The sequence below is a fragment of the Haliaeetus leucocephalus genome, unplaced genomic scaffold (assembly GCF_000737465.1).
Source record: "Haliaeetus leucocephalus isolate CR32 unplaced genomic scaffold, Haliaeetus_leucocephalus-4.0 Scaffold195, whole genome shotgun sequence".
In the NCBI taxonomy this organism is placed as follows: Eukaryota; Metazoa; Chordata; class Aves; order Accipitriformes; family Accipitridae; genus Haliaeetus; species Haliaeetus leucocephalus.
Genome location: NW_010972631.1, coordinates 12,687,636 through 12,712,125, shown reverse-complemented (window position 1 = coordinate 12,712,125; position 24,490 = coordinate 12,687,636). Strand labels below are relative to the sequence as shown.

Sequence of the window (24,490 nt, the reverse complement as noted above, 5' to 3'; positions counted from 1 at the left end):
TGTCAAAAAGACATTCTGACAGGGAATACTTAACTTTCACTTCTAACTTACACAGTTTACATTGTGTATGAGTGGGAGGCAGATTTTTGAATAATTCAGTGGTGACAAGCCTCTGTGTGAGGAGAAGGATGAGGGATGTGAGGAGTTAGTAAGAAGGAAAGAACACATGCATCTCTCAGGGGTCTGATGCACAGAGCATAGCACCCCACTAAAGAGTTGCATGGATGGTGCTCCTGAAAATGAGAAATACAGTTCCTTAACAGAGGATGCATAAAATCCTATATAGTGAACAACACTGGAGCAGAGTCAGAAGAAAAGATTTATGTTGTATGACTATCAGTATACACACAAATGCACAGCTTATATCCATGGATTAAGAAATTCTTTACTCTGTAATTTACCACATATAGCTAGATACGTAAAACCACCTGCAGAACCTGCAATATTAGCCCCTGTACATAAGAATCTCTAAAATATCCATTTCCCCTTCCTGTTACAATGCATTACTCAAGCATTAAAATAGAAAATCAAATATTTTTTTTTTCCATTTCCACAGAGAGAAAAGTGTACCTGAAAAGAATGAAGGTGTCCATATGTAGATGGTACATAGAAATGCTACATATATACAGGCAGGACAGAACAATACCTATAGACAAGAATCCATATCATCTGCCGTACATAAAAGAAGGGTTAGGTATTATAGAGAGATAAACTGGTCTATCTGAAACAGGTGGGAAGACAAGAGTGTTTGAGGGACAACCAACAAAAAGAGGGACAAAACAAACATAATCAGGTGTCGGCTATATAATGAATACAGAAAGTAAAAGGGCAACACCTGTTACGCAGTCTGCCTTCTATAAAGTTTTACAACTAGCAAGAAACCAAGAGAAAAACGGTGCCCTTGATGTTACTGGGACTGCATCTGCTGATGACTTGGCACTTCACATGCAAGCTGCGGCTTTAAGATTGTGCAGTTCGCACACGTAATTTGCTGTGCACAGGTATAGGGAGCTGTCTTCTTAAGATTTTCAAATGTATCTGAGGAAGCAGGGAATGAACTCCCTTTAAACCAATAGAAAGTTCCGTATAGATCACTTCAGGCACCTAAAAAACCCAGCAGACACCTACCTATAACCACCTAACAGCTTGGAAAACCAGTCACACATACTCATGGTCGCCACCTTCCAGCAAGAGTATCAGCAAACAGCTGTCAGACAGAACTGCACTAAGGGATGCCAAGCCAGAGTCCAGAAAGGTCTGCAAAGTGAGAGGGACTTGCAGGGGTTGACTCTCAGCTACTTTTATCACTGAGAGGACGACTGATGCTTTGGTTTGCACATTCAGTAACTGAGGACAGCTGATAAAAAGCAATTCATTACATATTATTACTCATCATATACAATTTATAGTTTCAGCTCCTGCCGAATTCTAGTTTATGGCCTCAAAAATTGCCCTCGGAATTCATGTCTGACTAGACAAGTAACTGGCATTAGCAGCGGCCGGTGGCAGGTGAAGATGTAGTGCTGCTCCCACGCAGATGCAGAGGTGTGACTGCCTCACATGTGCTGTTAGTGTCACCTCCCCTCCTGAAAATTCATGCAGGTCTGATGGTTACAGCTGGATCCACACAAAGGCAGTGATGGGCTTGGGGGAGAAGAAAGGGGATTTTCCATTTCCAGTTCCAGATTTCCCGAACCAGTGAGATGAAAATATGTGGGGAGTTTTCACAGTCACACAGCACTGAGAAGGACCATGGGGATCATCGAGTCTGAATGCAGACTTAACACTATATATGGTAGCTCACAAAATACCTGTTTCTCCTACACACAAAAAGACACAGAACAGTCACCAACATCCTATGATAGACTTAAGTCCTAGTAGAAAAGACCAAGAGCCAGAAACCAGGGTATGTACAGGAGGCAGAAGAAAACAAAGCTCTCAGAAAAATACAACCATTAGAAAGACTTTAAAAGTATCATAGAAATGATGTTGCCAGCCCTGCTGTATCCTATTTTACCTCACCATTTTGTACTAAATCTGTTTTCAGCTCTAAAAGCTGAAGTCTGCCACCCTGTCATACATATTGATGACTCCTAACTTACAGTGCATATTGATATTAAACTGGAGCTTGGAAGACTACTTCTGTAATACGTAAGGCTTGCCTACAGTTATTTTAAAATAATTACAAGGGAAAATAACAGATACTTTTGGTACTTGCACACTTCGTCATCCATAAAGTTTAAAGCCTGTCCATTTTTATGGAATGCAGCTTTAAAGAATGTCCTGTTACACATCTAAGAAAGAAAAAGACACTGGCATACTTCAATGCTTTTAAGAGGTAAGAAAAGAAATATGGAGTAGCAGTAAAGTGTTACTACTCTTCTTTTTGCAGAACACAATAGCATGAACAATAGCGTTAGAGAGAACACCTTGAAAAGAGGTGGGAAGCTTTAAAAAGAACCTAAATCCAAGCTGTGTAAGACTTAAGGATGTATTTCACTGGTCTGGTAAACACTTATACCTACCTGTTGAAATGTTCTCTCTTCCTTCAAACATAGTCAGGAGTCCAGCCTGTGATCCTCTGGCTTTGGGTAGGCTGTTCAACTCAGTAAGATGAGGTCCCAAATTTTCAATATTTGTTCTAAGATTGTTTCCAATACTTACTGAAAAATTTTATCCATCAGTACAATGCACTGAATGGAATTCAAAGGAAAATGATGGAAGAAGAGGTGCAAAGAACAGGAGGAGAAAAGAAACTGTCTTACACTAGAAAGTCACTTATGCAGTCAAAGAGTCAGGATTTGAATTCTTCCCTTTCTTGAAGAAAGGCAAGCAAGATCTAAAGGCATAGGTAAAAAATTCAGGAATCCCCAAGAGTTATGCATACATATGTACAAAATAAGGTTGGACAGAGTGCACAAACTGGGGTTTCTAATCCATTTGTTTTTGTTAAAAAAACACTAAGATTGTTACAAATCAACTGAAATAATAAAATTATTTCATTTGTATATCAGAATGGTAGTCTGGTAGTCATGACTTCTGCTTGCTTCAAGGGGCATATGAGTAAGCTCCTCTTTGAAAGTCTGACCCAGAAGTGAAGATTCTGCATTTCCCACAAAATCATCTGGTATAGATAAAAAATGAGTATTTCAATAAATATCCGTAGTCTTGTGCTCACAGCCAAGTGATAACAGACTGCTCCCCATATACTCTGGTTATACATGTCAACATGCTGTGTTGATTCCAGAGAATAAATACTGCGATATTGAACTATTGATCATTTATACTATTAAAGATTATCTGAAAACACTATTTCTGTATCCTTGCTGCAGAGTCCTTGTATACTTTCTGTAGACGTCACGAGCCCATCTGACATTGCACATCAAAGTACATATAGTTACCTTAAATTGTTTTCCGGCCATGAAATTAACTATTATTCACATATACATTGACATATGCATACTACTCAACTATGCATTAAGAAATTACATTGACCACTTGCGCACACACTATCATTTGTAAAGTATTAGCATAAAAGTTAAGAGATCAACATTTAAGCTTCTGTACAAGTTAACTCTATTTTTTACTTTCGTATTTGTTCTGTATAATTACTATGCATTTCCTCAAAACATTAACAAAAGACAACTCACTCTCTTACAAGAATGATAAATACAATGTATGTGACTCTATCACCTCATGATTAATAGGGTCTTTTTTATTCATGAAGCTAGATGTCAGACTCAGCTGAAAAATGCGTATCATCTTATATGTATTTATTCCAAAGCCCAGTAAAATTGCTTTACACTGCTACAGATGGATACAATAACAACCACTTTTCACTGTTTTTCAAATTAACACAAGATGTATGTCAAATGATGACCTTAAACTTCCTGTGTTGGAAATTTCATTTAAAACTTGACAAATATACTGGATACCAGAATAACATAGTAATAACAATGCCCATGAAATCTACTACATCTTCTAACCACCCTCCTAAAACAGAAAAAATGCTTGACGTTTCAAAATAACCATTGGCCTTCTGTACCCTGGGAAGAAAAACTGCACAATACCTTTTTTGTTTCCTAATCATCTTTTCAGTCCTCCACTCACTAGACTGAGAAATCTTTACTTTTAATTTAAGACCAGTACAGTCTTTTCCTTTAAGACTTACTGCAAAGTTAGTTGATAATAATTCTTGGAAGTACTATTACCGCTACTCTTCTGTAAGTTTCAGAGAATATTCCTCCTTTCATCCAGAAAAAGATTTAGGATGTCTCCATGAGCAGCACCCCACCGAAACAGAGTACCTCATTCTCCTTAAGTTATATAGCAGAGTAATAATGAGTGTTATGCAAAGAATTTAATTGAAAATTGCCTAAAAATCAAAAGGGACAGTTAATAGGTATATTACAATATCTCCCGAGTCCTACACTTGCTGGTTTTCATTATAAGACATTGTGCTGGCTGATAAACCTCCAACTTTATCTCAGCTCATTTCTTGAATAATTGATAGTCTCCAGAGGCCATGAACTCAAGTAATGTAGAAGTGAAGAAAAGTAAAGTTGTACATTAGTAAATCAAATCCTATATATTTTCACCATTCAAGGCCTGAAAAGAATATTTGGTATTTGACACACCTGTTATACACAGCTATAGTACCAGACTGAAATAGCCTGTGTTTTCTTTCTATTTTCTTAGTTATAAAAGTATGAGGGAGACAATTATTCAGAAAATGAGAAACAGCATACTAACTGAACAAAAAAATTTACTTATTCATGTTAGAGACCATATTTCTCAACAGATTTCAAGTTACCTGAGGTAGGAGAATAAAGGCCTTGCTGCTACAGTTATTTATTTCCAGGCTGAAATTAACTGTTGAAGAGAATATGTTCACGATAAGCTTGAACAGTAACTTAATGCATATGATTTTAGGAAAGCAGTTTTGTGCAGGTATTTTTCAAGCACAGCAGACTCCACAATATCACTTTTTCTTTTTTTTAACTTGTGTTGCTATAAGTGAAGTCTTTATTCTAGAAAAAGAAATTCTATTTTTATTCATCCTAAGAATACTTCCACTGTCTTCACTAAAACCAAACAGAGCATGTAAAAATCTAAAATATATGCAAGACTTTGCAATGCCACCATCAAATTCCTAATACACCATTAATCTCAAGCTGTTATACCAATACATAAGAAATATTTATTTTTAATGTCACTTCAGACTACTATATTTCCAGAGAAATCTCATTTTTATCACCCCCCCGCAAAACCCAATAAACTTTGTTATGATAAAGGTCTCCTTAGTGACCTGACTTGTTTCTTCACTGTATGACATAAATGCAGTCTTCATTTACAAATAGATGCCTGCAGCGTTAGCATTTCTTTTCCTTAAGCATCATCTATTTTAAATATAACTGTAATAAATGAGAAAAGTTCCTGTAGGCTACTTATCCAAATATCAGTAAAAATACAAATTGTTCCCAGATGTAGTCACTCCCTCTAAAAATTGAAGAGCAGTGACACATGCAGGGCATCTGATTATGGTCAGCTGGCACCAGAATCTCTGATTCAGAGGAAAACTTCCTCCGAAGGCACATAGTACCGCAAAACTGCCCAGCCTTGTTCTCCTGTAAGAAACAGACTCTGTTCTTGGGATGCTACACCCAAGCCATATGTATCATGATTGTACCGGGTACTGGATAAGATGTATCTATCATAGCTGCAAAAACACAATTACACAATTCAAGATCATAATGTAAAGAATTGGTCAGGGCAGGGGGCAGACAAGGAAGAAAAAGACTACATTTTGCATTTTTATATCTATTTAATCCCACTAATAAGGAATATTAGAGAAGAACACTACACAGTAAGATGAAGAAGCAGCAGTTGGGTCTCAAAATAACTTCCAGAATTCTACTATATTTGTTTTTCAGTTTATACATCGATGTCTGTACACAATCTTCACAACATCACATTGACAGCAGTTAAGCTAGCACACTGCAAAAAAAAAAAAAAAACCCACCCTCAACTGTCTGAAACTACAGCTTGACCCTTAGCAACATTAAAGTCACTACTTCCAGAGCACTCAAGAATATTTTCACATTACATCTGAAGTTAGCAGTGACTACCAGAAAAGACTGAGACCACGTATGAGTGCTGCTGGTACACCACCACAGCAACTTGAATTAAAGATGATCTCTACAACTCTCTTTAGTCTGTCCCAAGCCCTGGTTGTAGCAGTTGTAATATGGCTCATATGCCTTTCCTAAATGCATGAACTAGCTTGTTCTACACCCCATCAACGCACCCCCATCATCCTAGATCAGGAAATTAGCCTGTAACCAAAACTGATTTTTATTTTCTCAGTCACAAGGAAAAGCCATATATATGCCTTTTTTGGGATAAGACAGGGGAGTTGATAGTGATCCAGCTTTCTAGGTATAAGGATACTTGGTTTTGCCATAAAAATGTAGGCGCATATTTCCTTCAGAAAAAAACAATCTATCTTGTCATAAAGTCTAATGTTATGTACAGTCTATTGTGAATTTTTGTTGTTGTTGTTGTTTTGTTTTTTTGTACAGGATAGTACTAGCCATCTAGACATGGATAAGCTAGTTTTCTTCTGATTATCTGTTTGGTAGTTTTGGCAGCCTTTGCATACTCTCTCTATGCAAGGCAAATCTTTCCCAGGCTGACAGTGGTAAAATTAGCCATATCTTGTCAGTTGATGTGTAATTTGAATTGTTCATCTTAAAAGGTTGTTGTACGTGTGTGTGCACATGTGCATGCTTTATGCAATGAACATTTGGGTTTCAGTATCTTTCATCCCATAGCAACTTTTTTTAACATTATATAGAAATTTGGAAAGAAAAGTGGACCTATGAGGTGTTGCCTTCAGAAGATGTGCAAACACTGGGGAATAAAACCTCTGCTTCTAAGGTGTAAGAAGATACATGGGTCAAGAGAGCTAGCATCTTCAAAAGAACACCTTTAGAAAAACAACTGAAGAGGCTTTTCCAATAGCTTTCAATGGTTTTGATCAGGTTCTGCATTTATGTGGTACTTCCAAGAGTACAGTAACTACCTTTTCTTAGGTGGTTTCATTTCACTAACTTTAGAGTTGAAGTTGTCAGCTTTTAGGAAACCTATTTACATGTGAACATTTAGGATTAATCACCCTGGAAGAGCCTATTTTTCTCTTCCTGTAAGCTTCTAGTCTTAAAAGGATGAGGTAGCATTTTAACCCCCAATCGCCTACAACCAACGTAAGTGCCCTCTAAAAAAAGTGCTCTTTTATGGAGTGCCTCCCTCTAAAATTGTACATCATACAGTCTGCAGACATGTGGCTTCTGGGGGAGTGCAGGGGACATAGTTGAGATGGAATCCTTTCTAGGAGGACCCCTCCTCTCCTTTTCCTTCCCTCTCTGACTGGAGGGAAGGGACTTGTCCCACTGTTGTTCCAGCATCACCTTTAGCCAAACTTGACAAGCGTGAAAGGGCAATGCATTCGCAGAATCTTTTACAGTTTCCAAACTACTTTAATGATTGATCACTTTGTTCAGTGATAAACTCAAAGTCAAACTGTTATCTCAAAAGTGACTTCTGATTCTCCTTCCCCAGAACAAAAGTATCTTCCTCTGTGGTACCAGTTAATTCATCCCTTATGATCCCATTTGCAGTAGAAAGCTCACATGCATAAATGCCTCATATTAGCATTCATTTTCTTGTCTGACTAAATAGGCATTTTGAGATTGCAGTACTCCTAATATATCAGAAATGCAAATAAAAAAATCATATATTATTTAAAAATAGTCTTGTTTCTTCATTGCGCTGAATAACTGCTATGAACAGCGATTTGTTTGGCAGTTTTCTCTTGCCAGCTGTTATATGAAAGTAACCAAGTCTCTGCAACTGCTATATAATAAGGCTCTTCTTATACTGGTATCACTTTTATTAGTTGCTGTCTCTATTCTGAACACTACTTTTTGACAGTGGGAGAAAAAAAAAGGATTTTTCTTTTTTTCTTCTTTTCTTGATTTGTTTGGATCATATGCTAGGCCTCTGTATAGACTAAAACCCTAGTAACATTACCCTGGACAGAATTAAGGGTATTTCTACATATGCAACAGCTGTGGGCACTTTGGGCCATACCTAAATTGCCTTTAAATACACTAATTACTTACTGCTAACAATGAAGACACAAAAGCACTGAAGCTGATCTGAGCTCCTCAGCCCACTCAGAAATCTAGGTCTGCAGCTGGGAAACTATTCCTGAACTCTGAGCTACTGCCACTAGATTACTAGGGGGAAAAAAGGAGGAAAACCTACCAAAAAACCCCAACAAGCTAATTTAAAGATAGTTGCCATGTTTTGATGGGCTGCAGTCAAATACCATTTGAATGTCTTCTATCTGTACAACCTCTCTGGGCAACCTGCTCCACAGCTTCACTGTCCTCCTGCTGATGAAGTTTCTCCTTTCATCCAGCCTGAACATTTCTTGTTTCAAGCGACACCTGCTGTCTCTTACGGCCCCACCATGCACCACCGTGAAGGGTCTCCTCAAGACCCTGCCCGCAGACACAGACACTAGGGAGGCTGCTCCTAGGTCCCCTGGAGCCAGGTCTTCTTCTGAATTGTTCAGCCCAGCTCCCTCAGCCTCTCCACACAGGGCAAGTGCTCCAGCCCTTGACGAGCTCGGCGGCCCTCCGCCGAACTCACTCCCGTTTGTCTGTGTCTTTCTTGTATTTGGAGAATTAAAACTGGACACAGGCACGTAGGTAATCGTTTTGTATTAGCAGCAGATGGACACGCTGATTGCCCCGTCATCGTTCCTTTCCCAGCCTACATATCCCTACCTTGAATGCGAAGAAGATCTTGGCGCTCTCGCTCCAGAGCAGATAGAGTCAACTTGCTTACTAAGCAACAAATTCAGCAGCGTAGAGCGCCGACCTGCACCTAGTTCTGTCCCTGCAGATGCAACTTAGTCCATGTACTTGGTCTGTAAGCTTGAGCCTAAGCCTACCAAAACACATCCTTGCAGAGACATGGCGTGTTCTGGAAAAAAAACAGAATTTTCTCTCTCCATTGTGGGGACGATCATGAGAGGATTTGTACAGATCGTCTCTTCCCTATATCTCATCATTCAGGTATATCCACAGGACAAGATGTTTTCTGCTCCCACTATCCTATAGACTCTTCTGAAAAGAAATCCTTAAAAAGGGGGGGGGGGGCAGAAGACAGAGAAATTATCTGAAAAGTAGAAAGTTCTGTTTTCCACTTTTTTCCCCCCATCGTCTCTTCCCTCTAATGATATTACAAACAACATGATGTTAAGTGCTCTGAAAGTCATCTTGCTTTTTTATGCTGGTATGATTTTTGCAATCTCAAAAATGTGACAAATGTAATTATGCCTGAAAGAAATAAACCATCTCTTCTTGCAGAGGGTGAAAGAATACTAAAACGTGATCAGTACTAGCGCTAAGCTAATCGTTGTGACACCACTCATGTCTCTACAATTCTGTTTAGTGTCAGCGCTTACATTATGAACCCCTCATTTCAGGGGTTTCTAACTCTGTTCCACATTAGTTAGCTACTCTTATAGGAGTGCACAACATGGTTGTTAATGGCTTCATTAGTGACATTTTCCTAAAACGGCTTAAATTTCAGTTTGAAATTTTGTAACTCCCTTGTCTGTTACATGGTGTAAATCACCAGCAACTTGTGACTAAAGAAAGGCAATGCAATAAGACAAAACCCATCCAAAATGTGATTTATATGCTTGAAAAAACAATTTTGCCAGTATATCAGAAAAAGAAAACAAGACAAAAGGACAAAAAAATTTCCTTGCCGGTAAAAGCAGTAACAAATTGTTCTCTTGCAGAAGAAGTTTTTTTCTGGCTCTCTGCTACCCACCAGTTTGTTTATCAATAAATGACAGAGAAATAGCTCATTCAAAACTAACTAAATTTCTTTAATTTCTAAGAAACAGGTTCATTATTATTATCATTATTGAATGACTCTCTATACCCCATTATAATTTTTCTTTTACTATTTCATTACACATTGCTCCAGTGAATTTTCCTTGTTTAAAAATAACCAGCTGAAGAAGATTTAATTCTCTCTTGCTGAGTTGACATAAACAGTAAACAGTTTCTCTCATCAGACAGTAGACGGTCTATCAGCTTGGAAACCAGTGACTAGGGAGCCAATGGTGTGCGAAAATGCTATGCATGCCATGGTGTACATTTCCTGCAGTAGAATAATTCATATGTGATAGCATTTGCCTTAGTGCTACTTACTCCTTACCTAGATAACAGGATTATTATCTCAGAAGGTAGATGGAAATATATCTTTGCTATATTTGTCACCCATTCTAAATCTATCCTGTTGGAACAAAACTATGGTTTCATGTCTAGGGAAAGTGATGGAAGAACTGCCTCCCCCTCACCTTTTTTTTTAAGAAGGTATGAGTGACAGCATGGTGCATTGCTACATTTCTTGAAATAAAAGAGGGAAGGCATGGTTTCCTCCCAGTTTGTAGTATTCTCCTTCTGACTCCCAATCCCAAACCATGGAAACACAATAGCTTCTGCATAAAACTGTGGTTCTGCTATTAATTGAATATCTAAGTTCATCAACTGAATAGGCCTGCAATTGATTCCTCGAGTTCCTGAGAATATTTATATACTGATGCTACTACTGGGCTATAAAGGCTGAAAATGGGAGATTTATTTTTAGTAAGTTTTAATAAAAGACAATAAAATATATATTCTAATAAACCCCTGAAAGATATATTTACGAAACAGAGTTCTTCAAAACTAGCACACATCCTTTGCGTGCTCATCATATGAAAGCATCACCTGTTTATTTTGTTTGCTCAATGTGAGTAAAAACAAAACAGAAAAGAAGTAAGCTGAGGTCAAACACACTCCAGGCTAAATAGCTGTGACACGGCAAGTAAGAGAGCATTTTGAATCTAAATGCCTTTCACCACCATAGCCCTCTATATAGCGACACATAATTATGTTTTAAGGATCTCTGATGATATGTGGGAAGCTTGAGAAACGGGGAAGAACCCACCAAAATCCATGGCGAGTTGCAATGGAGTTACAAAACCATTCAAATGACAATCCTGAAGAGGGAGGAAACCCCTGTCACTAAACTGACCAGTCCAGACAGACTCACGCTCACACTGCTTGGGGCTCACCGGCTCTGGAGAAGGCTCCTTGTACGCCCCTGCCGCCGTATTTGGCCTAGGCTTTCTCTGTGCCCGGCGCGAGCAGGCAATGACCCACGGGTTTTCAGGCCATGTGCTTTCCAAGCCTTTCACAGGGAACCAAGGCAAGGCGATCGTGCATCATGTGTAGTCTTCTTCCCTAGTAACTACTGTCCTCATAGGTCGACTTCAACTCAGTTTGAAAGAGGAGGCTACTTCAAAGACAAGTAAGATCTCCGAAGTTTGGAGAGAGGATGGAGCTGGATGGGACACGTTCAAACTAAGGCAAAGGCTGTGCCATAAATTCATGTTCTAAGAGGTCTGAAGATCCACAGAAGAGATTCGTCACCATACTGCCATCGGTAAAAAGTCAAATCAGAGCTCACAGCTAACCACGAGACACAGATGTGCAGAAACAGCTTCCCTAGCTCCACCGTTCAAGGAACTGCTGTGTATTTAGGTACGGCTGAAACCCAAACTGTTCTATGATGAGCCGTATTACCTCCTGCCTAATCATTAGGTCTACTGCAAAGGGATCAATGCAGAGCATTAGCTTTTGTGTTAGTATTTTATTTTATAAGCGAGCCCAAGTAGACTGACTGTCTATAAGAGAAAAAAATTAGCATATGATATTCATACTGCATTAGACTTCCTTATTAAAAACATTATTATTAACAAAATTTATATGAAAGAGTACCACAACTAAAAGAAAGTAAATCTCATATCCTATATGACAGTAGCATTTCAAATTGAAAAGCTGTATTAGATCTGGTTGGCTGGAGTTAATTTTCCTCATAGCAGACAGTATGGTGCTGTGTTTTGGATTCGTGACCAAAACAGTGTTGATAACAGACTGATGTTCTAGCTATTGCTAGCACAGCATCAAGGCTGTCTCTGTTTCTCCCCCCACCCCACCAGCGAGGAGGCTGGGGGGGGCACAAGGAGTCGGGGGGGGACACAGCCAGGACAGCTGACCCCGACTGAGCCCAGGGACATCCCACACCAGAGGGCGTCATGCTCGGCAGATAAAGCTGGGGGAAGAAGAAGGAAGAGGGCGGATGTTCAGCATGATGGCGTTTGTCTTCCCAAGTGACCGTTACGTGTGATGGAGCCCTGCTGTCCTGGAGATGGCTGAACACCTGCCTGACGATGGGAAGTGGTGGATGAATTCCTTGGTTTGCTTTGTGTAAATGAATTCCAATTTGCTTGCACATGCAGCTTTTGCTTTACCTATTAAACTGTCTTTATCTCAACCCACGAATTTTCTTGCTTCTACCCTTCTGATTCACTCCCCCATCCCGCTGTGGGGGAGTGAGCGAGTGGTTTAGCTGCCTACCCACAACAAAAGCCTGTCCAGCTGTTTTAAACTTCTTGCAGTAAGTATTTTGGTTTACACTTACAGGAAAAGCATCTTTCTCTTTCATCAAGATGTAGCATAATATATATCTATCTTATGCATTCTGTCCTTATCTAAGTTACCATATTATACAAACTCGCTTCCACAAGATACATTTCTCATTGCCTATGAAATAATAGACCTCTGTGTATTTTTTAAACTTGCTATTTTTAAGGATATTTTAAAAAAATCATGTAAAAAAACCAGTTTACCATAAAGCATTTTCTTCTACTGCCTTGCAACTTTACAATATTGATGTTATAAATGCTAACATAACTGGTAACTCATCCTCTTAAAAGCTAGAAGGAAAAAAGGAAATAAGTCATCCCAAACTGATCACAAAGAAGGTGAGCTTTTTGATCAGTACACATCGTTGCCTTAGTTCTGCTCAACAGTACTTTGATAAATCTCACCCTAACTAATGGTTTGCTTTATATATCTCATGAAGCATAGGTCCAATTTGAAAGTTTTACTAGATCTCATACACTGTGTATTTAGAGACAAAATTTAATTTTTACTGTTCACTACCCTTTTTAGTCCTTAAGCAGTGACACAGGTAAGTGGAAGTGAGCTAGGCTCTATTTCTTATCATAAATGGCCAACAGACTTGCTTGCTGAACTCCACTCAGTTTCCAAAAGCTGAGTCCTCTGAAAATGTCGAACTTGCACTGATGATACTGATCCTTAATTAATCCAAACAGCAGAGGAAGAAACAATGCTGCTGTAATTGCAAACAAAACCCTAAATCTCCTTCAGTGTAGATGGAGCACATCTCCACAATCAATCATACACAATCCATATACCATTAACATGAAGTCATGCTCCCAGTTAGAATTGTCTGTTAATGCAGGCTGAATTCCTGCCTGCTCTCAAACTTATTTTATGGATGTTATGAATCCTAATTCCCCCCCCCCCCCTCAATTAGGAGTAATAAAAGAAGAATAGAGAGGAATGCAAGAGTTTTGGTGGCTTAGAAAACAAGAGACACGACCAACATTCCCACTGTCAAGTGGCTAGGACTTGTCTGTATTCCACACTGCTGCTACCAGCTACTATCTCTCTCTGGCTGATCTTTCGGTCTCATTTCCTAGTTATGTTGTGTTTTCCAGCCTGTCAACTCCTTGGAGCAGGACCAGTTTACTTATTGAGCATGTTGAGTACAAAGGGTATCTCCAACTTAGTCTCGGCCTCTGAGTGCTCTGCGATATGAAATGGTAAATTATAACTACTCTAAAAGCCTACCTTGAAATATGGAAGGCAATACTGCGTTTCACCATAATAGCACAGAGTAGGTCCTTGTAAATCACAAAGTAGCAATTTAGTGCCCCTGTTTGTAATTTTAAGGATGAGTTCAAGGAAGAAAACAGTAAAAGCTAGAAGCTGAACTATGTATCTGCATGTATAAATAAAGGAAAGATAACCTGTGAAAAATCTTTCAAAAATCACATAATCAGAGGGGGAAAAAAAGTCCTTTAATGTTGGGAATATTTTTTGTGCCACTTGTTTTTGATTATGTTGCTGCTGTTTTAATTACATTGCTAAAGATTTATACAGCCATGGATGGTTAAATGAAACAGGCAACTCTCTACAATGTTCTCTGGAATACATGTTATTGTCTGCAGCCAGGAACAATTTTATGAAGCAATTTTTAAAGACATCTGTACAGAGCAAAATTTCTCAGCATGACAAAGAGGTCAGCTAATGTTGCGGGAGCTGATTTCAACAGCAGTGTTATGAAAACAAATAAATCATTAACAAAAATGGGGACCTATTAGAATCAAGTTACTTTCTGTATCCACTCAGGAGTTCTGCAAGATTGGCATAGGGCCTGAAAACACTGGAGTCAGGGTTCATCTCCTGATGGAAAAGGTAAGTACAGAGATGGATGAAAGGTCGGGTCCTAGGTAAGTCAGAAAAGAAAAATATGTGTGTGATGCCTTGTTCATGTATTTCACTGCAAGTACAGCTAAAGTATTTGTCTTAATTTTCGAAATACTTGTTGTCATGAAATGCAGAACCGAAGATTCAGATGCATTTTGGTTTCTAAGTACAGTTGGAAATACTGAAAAACTGTACTGAGTAGCAGAATTACATCACTCCTAAGAAAATTTCGGAGAGGTAGAATGAGGTTTTGAGGTTTGAGAGGTTTTGTCTTTTCTCTTCAGCTGGAATACAGGAAGACATCGAGGAAAAAAAAAAAGAAGATTACTGCTTTTACACTTTTTCTCTATTCAAGTGTTCACACACTTGATTTCAGTTTTCAGAATTAGTTGGACACTTCATACAGGAGTGACTTAAAGCAACTACCTTGGTTACAAACAGCTATTTATTTGCAGCAAAGAAGTTGACAATACTGAAAAACTGTAATTTGAATTTTGAGATATTTCTGCTAGTGTCTTTGAAATAAAATTGATTATCAGGATGGAAAATATAGATTAATAGGAAACTTGGTATGAAGCAGGAATGAAACAGTATACAACTCAAAGATACTTTTTCTAATACTGAGCAGCTTGATTAGGGCCTGGTCTTTCATCACTGAATCACTTTTATTCAAGTACCTTTTCAAGACATTTTTCTGAACCTTAAGTACTAAACACCTTATGTAAATTTTCTGTAATAATTTTCTGTACATCAGTGACTCCAGAAACCAGAGATTTAATGAAAGCATGAAATACTATTAAATTCCAGATTAAACACAGAACATAAACAAGCTTTTGACCCTATTATTCCCAGTGTTGTGTGGACCAGAGATTATGGGCAACAATTACACTTGAATATGAAAAAGAAAATGGCCTTAATTATAAAGGAAGTTTGAATTCCCCCCCTAAATTATAAACTAAAAAGCAATACTTTGTTACAGAGCTGTATGTTCAGTTACTTCTTCAAGACCTGGTAGGGGTGGAAATCTTTCAAGATATATGAGAAAGCATTCATTATTTAAACAACTATTCACGGCACCAATTTCAGTGCAGTATACTTTATCAAAATTAATAATTTTCTGCCTTCCATTGTTCAGGCTTCTCTTTAAAGAATTCAGCTGAAAAACAGAACAAGCGTAATCTTTAGATTTAGTGTGGCATCAGTCTAAATTCTAGTATCCTTTCAAGTATAAAGGCTTTTCTTGTCTTACATGGGAGAAAAAAAATGCTGGTAGGGCAGGCAAAAATCCCTACTCTGTAGTTAGACACTTAGCTCTGTTTCTATTAAAAATATTGGAGTTTTTTTCCGCTCTCCTGAAACATCTCCAGGACTGAGTGACAGATCAAATTTTCCTTTTGCCTTATGCATCAACAAGGTCCTCATTTCATTACAGCAATATAAATCACAGTTTGAAGTCCTGGCTACTCACTGAACCGACAGCTGAGGTCCCATTTTCCTAAGAAATTTTCTATTTTCTTTTCCATCCATCTAATGGACATATCACTACATCTTTTTCTTCCTATCTTACTTAAAAGGGAACTAAACACACAAATCACCTGGAGATGATTAATATGACAACAATTGCTTTGAAAGCAGAATAGCAACTGTCAGGTTTGAGAGAAACAAAGCATAAAAGAAGGAGAATGCCACATAAAAAGAAAAATCACCATATTCATTGTCTGAGCCCCACATTAAAGACAGAACAAGAACAGAAAAGCTCACCCTTCACTATGGATTCTTTAGCACTGGCGAGTTTGTATGAGTTATTTGAAGTCTTACGTTTATGAAGTATAAAACGATATAAACAAATATTGTTCAGAGCTGTGACAACTTTTTTGAGTTTTATTTAAATCTTTGCAATAGTGAAAGATGTACTGCAATATTAAAGGTTTTTTTTATATACATACTGTTTATTTTTCTCACTTGTCAGCTATTTTATGTATCTGCACTTACAGAAAACAAAAGTAATGAACAAAACGAGTCATCCTTTAAAGGCTGAAATCCAGCTAAGCTGAAGCCAAGCACAGAGGGGGCAGAATTTCACGAAAGTCAACATCATTTTAATTTAGACTGTGCACTGGACAAGCTTGCAAACAAAAACTTTCTATATAATGTGCTACATAAAGCTAAGGTTTTCAACAAAGTCTCAAATTCTTAAACTGTACAAAGGAACAAATTTGCAAAGCCAGGTTTACATGCTGCTTAAACAAGTTATCACAAAAAAAGGAGATGACTATACAAAACAACGAAAGCCAAACTATTGGTTAGTAAATGGCAAAAATCCTTCAAGGAACTGCAGAAATTGCTCACAGAGGCTTAAGTGTATAAAGCTGCTTAAGTCATACACTATTTTTAAGAACAGCACATTTGGATGAATTTTTTGGACATCAGAGCAATAAAAGATCAGACCAAATAGATTCTTAAAACACACAGAGAAACGTACACATTTGAAAATACTAAGGGACAACTGAACTGCCTCCACGCGACATCTTTTCTTCCTTTGCTCACACACTTGTATCAGGAACTATGTCTACAATAAAGTTTGTTTTCATACTTAAAAAACAGTTCACAAATTCATGCCAAGAGAAAAGCAATGCACCCTGATTTTTCAAAAGTCTTTGTAGAAGGAACCAAAAGTTAAAGAAAGAAGGAGGTCAAATTCCTTGGAAAATAGGATTTTGTTTGGCAGCGGATGTCAATCAGTAGATAAGTGCTTGCCACAGAATCAGGCTATCCACCAGTTCAGACCGGCCCCCGCACCCACTCCTGACTGTTCTCTTAAGGCAGTAATGAATTGTTCTTTTTGCCTTGTCTTCAAGTTCAATCATTTCATTTCTCTTACTCTTCCTGTCTCTTACCTCTTTTATGTCCCTTTTCCTAATCATTTCCCGATATAATGAAACATCACGGCACATACAGTATTTCCTTTTTGTGCATCCAACCTTCTGTCCCATCCTCCAGTCTATTTGCTCTTCCCTCTGTCTCAGGCACAACTATCCTTTTTCACTCTCTCCTCATTAATGAGGGTATTTTTCTACTGATACTGTGACTGAAGTTTCTCTACACCCATTTCTATCCAAAATCTTTACCCTGTTTTCTTTCAATTCTCTTACCATATCTTCACCAGTATATGACATCTGCCCCTTACTCTCAATTTCATTTTTTCTTTTGAGTTTGTGCCTGTAATTAAAATTCCAAATATACTGAACAGAAACATCAGAAACGTTTTGGTTCTCTGTATGAAATACTACTGAATAAAGTATACCAAGAAAGTAAGTTCTTCTTTCCATTTTGGGGGAGAATAATATTCACAGATCTGCCACAGCTAGGAGTCTTCTGAATTATTTCAGAATTTTTTTTTGCTTCTATGTTTTTAACACAGAATTGACACACTAGAAAATACAGTAATTAACTAGAATAATGGTTAATGGGGAAATTTCAGTAACAAATCTCAGCTCAGTTATGTATATCTTCTTGGCCTGAGAAATTTCCGCTATACTAATAAAGACAGCCTCTTAATTATATTTCTAATCTGATCTACATAACAACATATATAAGGGAAGGATACTTTTTATATAAATGTGAAAAAGGAATGTTTTAGGTTACTGAGGACCAATGAACTCTACCTATTTAATGAATCACATACTTGATAGAGTTGAGAAATGACTAATCAAGTGCTGATAACTGCCTTACTGCTGGTACCTGGACAGGACTTTTATCAGTACAATCTCTGTGTTCATGCTCATTGGAATTATTTGTACTTCCATATAGGACTATTTAAAACAAATAAAATAATCCCACTGAATTCTACTAGATTTATTAGAAAAACCAGTTCTTCTCCTGCAAATTCAACATTTGTTTCAAATGCCCTTTCAGAAAGTTTTTAGTGGAGAGATTCACTCTGAGGTATAATGTATACAAAAGAAATATAGTACTGTTATTCAAATCACCTGTGAATTCTGTTTTAATATATCACAGAGATTAAACTACAAGACTTTAGCTGAACAAATAAATTTCATTTCAAGAGCAGTGTCTCGAACCTGACATGTTATATACAACCTCACCAGTTTAAAAAACAACTAAGAATGAGAAAGGTGAATTTAGCTGAGTCGTTCATCATTCAAGGAACTGTCAGGAAACAGGCAAAACAAAGAACATCAAGAATCTGGAATTTAACTTAATTTACAGTATTTATCAACATTATCTTAAGTCTATTCCCCAGAAACACCTACTCTAAAGCATGGTGCCAGCCTTTCAAAGGGTAAGGGGCTGGATTATAGCCTTCCCCCCCTACCCCCAACATGGTAGTTAAACATCCAGGAGGATGCCAGCAGGAGTTCGGAAGCTCAGCTGAAGCCAGACCATATTTCTGAACAAGACCATTATTGCCCAGCAGCTGAGCCTTTGCGCAGGGAAGAGGTGAGGCTTTATTACACTGCATCCTCTGAAGACACATTGACTCCCAGTTTGCAAATCTACACCATGGAAGTAATTCAGAAGAATCAACCTGCTTGTCATCTTTGTCACTCCTACCAGATCCTGGTAGTTTGCAGGACATGCTTCCAGCATCTTATATTTTGATAGTTTTCATTATCTAACAAGCCATTAAAAGGAAAATTGAAATATAATTCTGTTCTTAAACTGAGATTTTGTTTTAAAACTTTCTAAATTTATGACTCACTCTAGCATCAGAGCAAGTTGTAATTAATTTCATTTTGTATTATACTTACATAATTATATTTATATAAATACCCTATCCTCTTTTATTCATAGGAGAAAAATCTACCTTTATTCAATAACCATATCATTAGAAAACTATTAAACACTGACTTTTGTACAGAAGACATTGTATTGATTTCTGACCCTCACTGAAAAAAGGAGAGTTCATTATTTCCAGGTGTCATTACCTCCAACTTTGCTGTACCCACCCCATTTTCAGTAACTAAGTAACTTGAAAACTTTCTTCCTTAATTAACTGCTGTTTGTTTTTTTACAGAATGTGCAATTTCAATGTAATCGAAATCTGATAAAACTCAAAATTCTTCACCTTGAATGTGAACTGTCATACAATTAAATAACTTAACTCAGCATTTTGGCTCTAAATTTGTCCACGTGATTTCAAGTCCATTAGATTTAGACTAATTTACCTGTTGATAGATCAGAAGAATATACCCAACCCCAGATTTAACCAAATACGAATTTAATTTTTAGAAAGAACAACTGGAATGAAATCATTAAATCTATATATTTGAACTGATTTGGGTTCCTTCGTTTGGAACATACAATAGTGGTTTTGGGAGTTGATGAGGTAGTAACTCAAAGCAAAGTATCTTTTTTGTCATTCATATGAAGAGAAAATACTGAAAATTCAAGGTTTTCCAGAAAAATTTTCATGACAATTGGGTGTTTTGACCCTAAGCCCATAGAGTAACTGACTCTCTGAGAGCTAGGTATTGGCAGGCAAATGACAAAGTTTCCCATCAAGCCTCTAAATTGTGGCTTTTAGTTTTTCAGCAACAAGGTAATTTCAGACTTCTGTTTCCTTCTTTCTTTCTTTTTTTAAAATAGCCCATTCTTTTCCCATATTTGATGTATTTGAAATACAACATTCAACTGATAAATGGCAAAATCTTTACAAACAAGCCCTGGATATTTTCATGAAAGTTTTAAACTGAACAGCTACAAAACCTGAAAAATTGAAAAGTCTGTAACAAATTGTCTTCTCGGTATTTTTGTTTGTCTGCCTTAGCTGGAATTCACATACCATGAAAGTAAAAAAATAGCACTATGGGACAGTAAAAAGGATCAACAAACACAAGACACTGCACCACTGTTTCAGAAGAAATTTTGAGGGCATTAAAAAGATCTTCTGCATAGAGGAGCGTGAGTAAATGAGATGCTGTTTCTACTTGGGCTGCTGAGATTTAAAATAATCTCAGAAATGGGCATTGCTGAACTTTCATGTAATACCCTTATCTCTTTTCTAGATCTCTATTTTACAGAAGAGGCCTGTATCTTTAACAGAGCTGGTAACATAAGACAGCTGTTGCTAATCACAGTCTTCGATTTTATTTTCCTGTTGTCTGCACCAGCAATTTCAGAAATTACATAGGCACTTGAGTAGAGACAATTTTATAATACTTATTCTGCAACTTCAAGAGCTGTTTAGCTACTAGAAGCCTTTTGTGTTCAGTTAACTTTTGCTCAAACCTTAAAATACTGCTTCTGACTCTATAGCTGCCACTGAAGGGATCTACCCTCGCTGCAGCTTAACATTCAGACCATAATAAAACTTTAGGCCAATGGTTCCTTTAGAGCAATTTATATTTCTACATGTAGTTAAAATAAGACCAAATGTCTTTAAAAGATTGATCTCGTTCCTAAATAGAGAGTCTGTAAACCACATGATTTTTTTTGATTTTTTTTAAACTGGTCAGATTTTTTTTCCAAAATTTTATGCTCTTGGACACTTTCTTCAGGTTTACAGAACCCTGCTCACCCAACACTGCCCAAAAAAGCTTATCAGCAAACAATCAATGAATAATTTAAAATAATGTTCTCTCAAATATAAATGCCTCTCAGGTGAAATCATACAGCAATTCTCTTAACCGTTTATAAGTACAGGTCTGATCAACTGCTCTTAATACCATATTCTGCTAAATATATAATACTAATGTTTTTTTTTTTTTACCCAATTTCTACTTTTTTTTTGGTTATTTATAAAGCAATCTGAAGCAACCACTATGTACTGATTTTGACTATCCTAATATATACAATTTATCAAGAAAAGATAAGACACTAGACCACAGCAATCGGCAGTTTGATACAAATGGCAAAAGCAATCCTTGAAGGATGGTTACTAGATGGTAGCAGGAAACCTGCAGCTCTGGGAATAACTCCATGCTGAGCACAGAATATTGCTAGCAAATCAACTACAGAAACTTTCCAAGAATGTGCCTTGCCTTACTGAATAAGTATTTCATTTCCAGCGCACTGATTTTTTTGTTTCACTACTCCAAACCTGTAGAAATGCTTTCTATCTTTTACTACTCATTAATATAACAAGCTCATTAAAGTAAATGAAGGTTAATTTAATCATATTCAGGCACTATATTGGATAGATTATTGCATTTGTCTTTTGAATAGTTTGTCTTTCATTCTACTATCTTCATCAAATAGTATTCTGAATAATGATCACATTGTCATTATGAAGTTACAGCACTATTACATTCTTATTAAGAACTTCAGGTCACCTATAGCATTTACACAAAATACCACAAATCTAGTCAAAGCACCTCAGGCTATGCAGCAAGAAAGTAATTCTGTATAGCACTGTGTGTATTTCTAATGTCTTTACCATTTGGATGATTACATTACCTCAGTTTTATATTCACTAGTCAGGAGGTAAATGTCAGCTGGAATCATTGAATCTCAATTTTTTACACCTTTCATTTTGTTTGATAGGCTTTTTACCCATTGTAATTTATTGCTCTTACTGATGAAACTATAAAGCAAAAACCTGAGAGTGTAATCAAGGCTAATGGTGAACCAAATACCATGTGATAATAAATCAGCAAGAAAAAAATACTCTAGAGATAAATGGCAATGTTTACCTTTTTGCTTTAAATACTATTAGAACAACTGTTTAAGAAAAAAACAACCCTGTCCCCCCCCCCCCCCCCAAAAAAAATAAAATCAACATTCTCTTCTTTCATGTAAAATAAAAACTAAAAGTTCAGACAAGCAGCTGAGTTTGGGCCTCTTTTGCAAGAAAAAAATGTTTTTTTAATCATAGTTTGTAGCAGTAAGGAGAACAAAACATAATATGAAGACAGTATGTAGTGGAAAGACATTTGAGTTTTATAAACAGGGACATACATTGTCAAAGTCATAGCTTGTGGTAATCCTGCTACTTTATCTTTTAAAACTTACTACAGCAGAGAAAAACCCCCAATTCCTACATGAAGCAGCTGCAGCACACTTAAGTTGACTTTTCAGAGTTAGTGAAACATTTTTTCTTTATTCTGCTAGAATATTTTTTTGTCAACTGGTCTTTTATTTTCCAAAAAGATGGTACATGTGAAAAAAGCAACTATAAGAAAACACCTCAACAGTTTGTCTAAGGCCCAGCTACAAAACCTACTTGAAGTAAAAAAAAAAAATTCTCATTCACTTCAACAGCTTTTCTGAAAAGCCCTGACGCAGAAGTTAGAACATGTAACAGCTAATAACAGGTAAACTCAAATAGGAGCTTCATTTCTAGTTTGGGGTTTTTTTTATACCATGAAGCCTGCACACCAAAAGTCAATAAAAAAAATGGTTAAGTGTATGACTTTTTCATCATTCTATTAAGAAAGATTAAACAAGTGTTAGACTATATTTACAGTACCTTTGGATATTGTTTGACAGGGATCAGAACTCTTTCTGACAGCTTTATGTTTTTGTTGCTGATAACATCAAGATATTTCTTTTCTTCATCTTCCTTCTTGCCTTCAGAACCCTGAAATTTTTCGATTTCTGAAAAATAGTAAGAAAGAGAGCAATCAGTGACAGGATATTTATCACCCTCAGAGACTTTAAAGTCACACATCATAATACCAGCTGTGCACCAAACACCTGTGCTATTTGCACTCACGTGATGGGTACTGTTGTCTGAAAAAAAGGGGACTGCCACCAGTGCTGAGAGGCAGAGGTGACAGCCCACAGGTTGTACTCCTCAGCTAATTCTTCCCTAGCTGAAACTGAAGCCAAATGATCTCCATGGGAGCAGGAACAGATAAGGTTTATGATTCAGTCTATCAGACTTTTAAACAGGATCACATCATCTTGATGCTTGATGCTATTTTGTAAATGTGACCTGCCAGAACTAAACCGGACTCTAATTGCAATGGCTAACTTTACTAGTAAGAGTAATAAAAAAATCAAGAGAAACTTCTTGTTGTTAGTTTCCATTTAAATGCTTCTGAATTACTTAAAGGTTGTACAAAGTAAGATACGAAATAAAGTTAACTCTTGCACAAAAAGATTCTTCATTGAAGAAATGCACTAAGTAATTCTTATATAAATAATAATGATGGTATGTAGAACATTTGATAGAATTTACAAAACCAACCCCAAAATGTACTCTGGTTGAATAGTTTTGACTTCTTTATTCCTTAAAGCTCTATAAGCAACAGATAATAACAACTGTATTTATTACCCTGCAAAGAACATCTAATACAATGCCTGAGAGCTTCCTGAGAGTATAGGGACTATTGAAACAGCTGCATTTGCAGCAATGTCATTACTGATAGCAAAGAAAAGGGCAATACTCCTAATGAGTTAATTATAACTAAATTATAGCTGAAAAGGGACAGCTGTGGGTCTGAGAAACATGCAGTTTCAAGGCCCAGTAAGCAAGCATGGAGCAGAGTAACACAGTGACAGCAATCTGTAACACGTATACAAGTTTCTTTGACTTATGACAAGCATAAGGAAAAATGTATGTAAGACAACAGCCCACGTCAGGATTTCTTAATAAATGTTTCTGCTGCCTATTCTAGATCAAATAATTTATTTGAAGCCTGCACCAGCAGACACATCTTGAATGCCACTGTTAGAAGCTCTTTTAAAACCTCTCAGAGAACACAGCTAAAAGAACTCGGATGGGATACACCTTCCCTAATTTAGGGTTAGAAAGTTATTTTAATAATCACTAAAAGCATCAGGACGACAAGTTTCATTTTTATAAAATACTTTAATATACCTGGAAAAAAATGTGGTATGTTGCATTCAGTGGGAGCAAGCATCAATTAAGCACGAGCTTACAAAGCAATATTCCGCAGTAAAATACTCAGTTCAGGTAGGTCTAATAGACAGAAAGTTCTTTTAAGATAGCTCCAATGCAGTTATACCAAGGTTTGTGCTATGGGGGTGCAGAGGGTAGAGACAAAGGTGAACAAAAGAGGGAACAGTGTTGC

The 24,490-nt window shown here is 37.1% G+C and overlaps 1 protein-coding gene across 1 annotated transcript in view; it reads right to left on the bottom strand.

Moving 5' to 3' along the window:
• KHDRBS2 (KH domain containing, RNA binding, signal transduction associated 2) overlaps window positions 1-24,490 on the bottom strand; it is a 280,707-nt gene that overhangs the window by 255,191 nt on the left and 1,026 nt on the right. Inside the window, exon 2 of the mRNA XM_010565833.1 lies at window positions 22,921-23,048. Within this exon, the coding sequence (XP_010564135.1) occupies window positions 22,921-23,048 (128 nt within the window). The remainder of the gene's footprint in view (window positions 1-22,920; window positions 23,049-24,490) is intronic.